At 31.3% G+C, this 6,000-nt stretch overlaps 1 protein-coding gene across 2 annotated transcripts in view; it reads right to left on the reverse strand.

The window, feature by feature from the left end:
• Window positions 1-5,732, reverse strand: part of udt (protein undicht) — a 31,960-nt gene extending 26,228 nt beyond the window's left edge. Inside the window, exons 1-2 of one of the 2 annotated variants that reach the window (XM_075379543.1) lie at window positions 5,564-5,732; window positions 3,468-3,722 (exon numbers count right to left, since the gene is read on the reverse strand). In XM_075379543.1, coding sequence (XP_075235658.1) covers window positions 3,468-3,722; window positions 5,564-5,633 — 325 coding nt within the window. In that variant the 5' untranslated portion in view covers window positions 5,634-5,732. Of the gene's footprint in view, window positions 1-3,467; window positions 3,723-5,364; window positions 5,464-5,563 lie in introns of those variants that run through there. The other variant, XM_075379544.1, reaches the window with a different exon arrangement.
• Between the last annotated feature and the right edge of the window lie 268 nt (window positions 5,733-6,000).

The following is a 6,000-nucleotide window of genomic DNA, read 5'->3' on the forward strand; positions in this document are numbered from 1 at the left end:
ATGGGCTGAACAAGACAATACATATATCACTGTAAAATTGTAGAAAACAGTCAAACCTTCTTTTAAAACTACTTTTTTCACCAAAAAAGAATTTCATAACAATTTCAAATAAATGAACATATACAAGGTGAAAAGAACTTCACAATTTTAAAAGCATATAAAACTTATTGAGATAACTTATTGATCTGGATGAAGTCTCATTTTGTAGAAAAATACATCAAGTTTTTCACCCAACATTTACTTTGGTTCAATATAGCTTCCATTTGTAATGTGACATACACCCTCTCCAGCTGTGAAATTAATCTGAAGCCTTAGCTCAACAAGATCAGCAGACAAAGATGGTAAATAAACCCAATCTTTAATGAAACCCCCCACATAAAAAAATCTAGATGGGTCAAATCTGGGGAGCAGTGTGGCCTTGCAATTGGACTTTTATGACCAACTCACTGACCTGTGAATTGAGTAATAAGAAAATCTGACTTCTAGGTGGTAGTAAGGTAATGTCCCCATCTTGCTGATAATAGTGGCGTCCATCTTGGTCATCATTGTCTAACTGAGGAATTAGAAAATTTTGAAGCATGTCCAGATAAACGATACCATTTAAGGTTGCTTCCAGGAAGATCAGGCCATTCTGTCTGGAAGAACAACTTGTTTCAATGAAGGTTTGATGTCAGGATAAATTGTATGCCTACTAGAAGCCTCCCACTGTACTCCCTACGAAAATTACATTTAACTGTAATCATTAAACCAAAACATACAGCAAGCATGTTCTATACCAGTAAATGTATCCATATTTAATAACATTGGTGGCCAAATTTTGTACTAGTGTTACACAGGTGTTCAATTTTAAAAGGTACCATCACTCAATAGTTCATACTAAATGTATTTATTGGTGTGAGAAGGGTAAAATAATGTGGAAGATGTTGGTACAACTGGAGCTGAAGTAGGGACAATGATTGTTTGTTACCTACACATTTGAGCATTGCCAGAACTTGTATTTCTGATGGAAACTTATTTGGAGATGAAAATCTCATGTCATGTGTTGGCAAAATTTCAAGGAAAAATCTGAAGAGGAAGCATCAGTGAAATGTTTATTCAGAAGTTAGTCAAAAAATTTCTTGAAACAGGTTTGATGCTAAACAAGAAACATGGTTTCTTGTCTTGGTTAGACCTGACACAGGTGTTTTAATGACACAATTCATACAGGACATTAAAGCGACAGTTACAAAATCTCCCCATAAGCTCTGTGGAGATTAAGCTGGGAAAAAAATATTTCACTAGGTCCTGCCCACACTATAGTGAGGAGAATGCTGAAATGTTAACCATATCGAATGCAAGTTTTCCATGAGCTAAGTAATGCTGATTAAGCTAAAAGGGTTCACTACTGTCAATGGTTCAAAAACTTCATTGGCATTCTAGATGAAGTATTTTTCACAGATGAAGCACGGTTTCACCTTGGTGGTTAGTTAATATTCAGTACTAACGGACCTGAGTTATTGAGAACCTACACATTTTCTTTTCAATCTCCCCTACATTCACAAAAAGTAGACACATGGTATGCGATTTTAAAGCGATGAATAATAGGGCCTTTGTTTTTTTTAAAAACTGCCATCTACCAAGAAATTATATAACAGTTTATAGCCTTACAGCAAGAGGATGAGTGTGACTGCTGGTTGCAACAGGACAGCACCACTTTCCATACATCTACAAAGTTAAGTCGAACACCATTATAAATTGTTATGTATACAAGAGTCATTCAGCAATTACAGAGAGCAAATGACTACAGAAAGATTATTTGTTCAAGGACAATGTTACTTTTCAAGATAATCTCAGACTACACTTAGGCATTTGTCCCATTTTTCTGTGAGCTCTGATATTCTAGTAGTAAAGAATATTAATGTTCCAGTCATTCTTGTACCACATCTTAGACTTGCTCATTGGTGTCAAACTTGGTGACACATAAAAATTCTGAGAGGACCAAACAAATAAAAAATCTAACACTGCAAAATCAGAACTGTAACACGGATGTGGCACCACCTCCTGACCTGACTTTTGAGAGGTATGAGATAAATATTAACAAGCAAAAGAATTATGCCTTTTGAGAAGGAACCTGGGTGATCTCTCCCTATTGCAAATTTTAATTTATTTTCTAGCATGTCCCAATAGTACTCTATGTTGATTGTACATTATTCTTTAAAAAATTGCAATTAAACCTTTACAATCCCAAAACAATGTTAGCATCACTTCACCACCTGATGTGTAGATTTTTAATTTTTTTCTAGGCAGATGAACTTGGATATTTCCATTCTATACTCTTGATGTTTGGATCCCACCTTAAAATGATAAATTAAAAGTTCATCTGAGATATTATGCGATCTAAAAAACACAATTTTTGTAATTTTTAAAACTTCTGTTCGTTTCTCCTGTGAATAAGATTTTTAATGGGACCACAAGTCCTCTGCTACACTGAAAATTTATGATACTTGTTTTGCCAGATCTAAATGAGGCACTAATAAAAATCTACACAACTAATAAGCATTTTACAATACTGTTTTAACATTTGCAAGTGAATTTTGGCCAGTTTTACACCTTCAGAAAAACTTATCACAGCATATTCCACTGTACACTTTCAAGCAAAGCAGACATTTTGATTCTAGATCATGGATACCAGTGTTCTTTGATGGTTGGATTTCAGTTAACCACACATCTCAGGACTGGCCAACCTGTGACTTTATAAAACTACACTTCATTTATATCATCCTCTGCAGTAAACCTTAGGGTGGTTCCGGAGGCTGAACAGAAAAAAAGAAAGAAGGCATTTTGATATAAACAAAAGAGGTTATAATAGAAAATATTTTCGAACAGCTGATTTTTGTAGGGCAGGAATGAAGACTTGAATTTCAGACAGTTTCACTTTATTCTATTAAAGAGTTTTTCTGCTGTTAGCATTTTATTTAATTATTGAACCTTAAACCTTGTATAAACCTTAAAGTAATCACATTTCTTAAAAATATCAATTCTTAACTATGGATAAGTCCATATTTATTCCCTGAATTACCATTCATTTTTTTAAATCTCTTGACTGACAGTACTCACACCATTTCAGTATTCTACCACTGAAATATATTCCCATACAGACTACTGAGATTCCACTTGGGCAATATTTTTGTACTGCTTCATAAGAAACTATTTTTTGTAAAATTTATTTTTTATATTTTATTGTTATTGTTTACTAATACCACTTTTTGTATTCTTTTTACTTTACAAAAAACAATTCCTTAACTTGCTCTTAGTTACTATATATTTTAAAATGATTCTGTTTCAGTTTAAGCAAAGGATGAATCAATCAGCAAGTTTTATTTAAAATTAATAAAGCATTCAATAAATGCTGAAGGGCCAGACAGATTTTTAGAAATACAATTAAAAAAAAAAAAAATTAGTTAACCATTATAGATGAAATTACTTACATTCAACCTTTTCCAAAACATTAACGGTCCTAACAAGTAATTTTGTGCAGTAATAACAATTATCAGCATGATGATGGAATATCAATGTATAATTCGTGTGGAATTCATCTCTACTATCAATGCAAGTCATTTCACCAAGTGAATTACGTCGCATTGTATCTGCATTAAACTCTGTTTCAGTCTGTCTTCCATTCTCCCAAGAAAACCATGAACCTCTAATTACCACTGGTATTGTACAATTTGCATTTATGCCACCTGGAAAAAAGATTATTAATTTAATCCAATTTGAAATGATAGTTATATGTTGAAAATAACATTTGTAATACCTACAAAATTTCTATTCTACATTCCCACATACATACTGTATGACTGACTTAGTGGTCATAATTTTCATTTTAGAATTTAGATACAATATTATTATACTGGATAATAAAATAAAAAAGCATGATAATCCACAAATGACAAGATCACCTGGAATTCTTCATTATCATAATGGTTTTCTCTGAAAGGGCTCTATTCTAATGTGCTGCCTTTGATAATCCACTAGATACCAATCTAAATGGTGTCTCATTGTGCCTTGGTGTTGTTATTACCATGTTTTGGTTTCTCATAACCTTTTCATGTTGCCTTATGTGCACTGCTCTCTGATTCCACAGTTATTCTTCTGGTTGACTCAGTAATCTTGCAATCCAGCTTTTCAAAATGAATGGCATAATATATTTTCCATAAATCAGAATAATGACTGATCCTTCCTAAAGCTAAATTTGACATCATTCATTATTATACTAAAAGATCTGTTAGGAATAATTTGCAAAAAGGACCCTTTTGTCTACCTGCAGGTTTCAACGAATATAAATTAATTATTTGTTGATACATGCATCTGGCTTAACTTTACTGGCATGTTTACATGATTTTGTAAACTTCCCTTACAAAAACATCATTGCTAACTGTTTTACGTTGCTTTCTTGTAGGAATACAAATGCTGCTTCCTCATAGGACAGTAGTAAAATTTAAAATGTTCATTTTAGAAGAGGTTCATTTGAAAACAAGTTGAATCTAAATACTGCTAATTATGGTATCATACAAAACTAAACATATCTAGTTAAGTTTTAATTAAAAATGACAATCAAAGTCAAATTGTGAAAGCAAACAATTACATAAAACATTGTAACACTACATTGCGTGGTACAAGTTTCAAACCATTCTGTAATTTATAATTATGTGTAAATGTTTCTAAATACTTTACACCATAATAACAGTACACATACCACACCTACTGTTTTACTTACATTATAAAACATTTATCACCGATTGCAAAAAAAAGACAACATAGTATATTTACTTTTTCAAATCCTACATATAATTCTTCAAAATCAAACTGCTTCCAAGAAATAATAAGACTATTACTAATTGAAAGCATTCTGCTGCAAATAAAAATATCTGTTTTACTTAAAATTTTCTTGCTGTCTTTAATTATAATAATCAATTTATGTCTTTTTTCGACAGATTGTTTTAAGATTTTCAAAAACAAAGTAATCCAAATTTATAAAAAATATAAAACAAAAAAAACTATGGTTTAATTTACACTGTCTAATTTTATTTGGTTCTTCAGTCATAATTACTAAATAAATCAAGTAATTAATATCTATACATTAATGAACAATTTTTACAAAAAATACTGAGGTTAATTCAATGTAAATCCTCAGAGTAAATTAAATAATGTCATTATAGTCCAGCAAAGTAAGAAATATAATTATATACCACTCTATCTGATTTAATTCAAGTACAGAGATTATAATGACCAAAAATTAAATTCAAATTCCAAACATCTTCAATACCCAAACAATTCGCAACAAAATTTCAAAGAAAATACATACACAAATTAAACAAATCTTACAATCGTATTCATCCAATGGATGACACCTATTTCTGATTTTAAAACATTCTTATTTTAAGTCATTTATCCATTTATTTGAAAAAAAATTATACAGTAATCAAAAGCACTGCACAAGAGGCGTGGCTCATTCATCGAATGAATAATCATGCTATGTACTGTAACAGGAAAATAAGTTAAAACATCGTGAATCAGTACTCACATATAAAAAATGAAATAGTCCAAAAAATAAAAATCTGTAAATTAAAAGTGTTAATCTTTACACAAATCATGACAAATCGTTAAAATACATCTAAACACACACACACACAAACAAACGTAACTTCTACCCGTGCAGCCGTTATAACAATATGGCGATAGTAGTTAATGACTTACAGGTGTCTAAACAAATTATTACCTTAGCGTAAAACTTTTCATAATATGTACAAGCAGCGCTATCTATTGAGCTAATGTACAACTATCAACTCCACCGAATGTACAGACGTGCTGAATGTACTAAACGTTATTATGAGACGACATCCTTGGGCACCAATTAGTTAAATTAAAATTAAGATGATTAAACGGGTGGTAAGAATAATTGTGGCAAACTCTAATTCCAGATAAATACTTGATACACAGATAGACTTTAAGCATTAAATT

This window comes from Lycorma delicatula, chromosome 12 (genome assembly GCF_047948215.1).
Source record: "Lycorma delicatula isolate Av1 chromosome 12, ASM4794821v1, whole genome shotgun sequence".
NCBI lineage: Eukaryota > Metazoa > Arthropoda > Insecta > Hemiptera > Fulgoridae > Lycorma > Lycorma delicatula.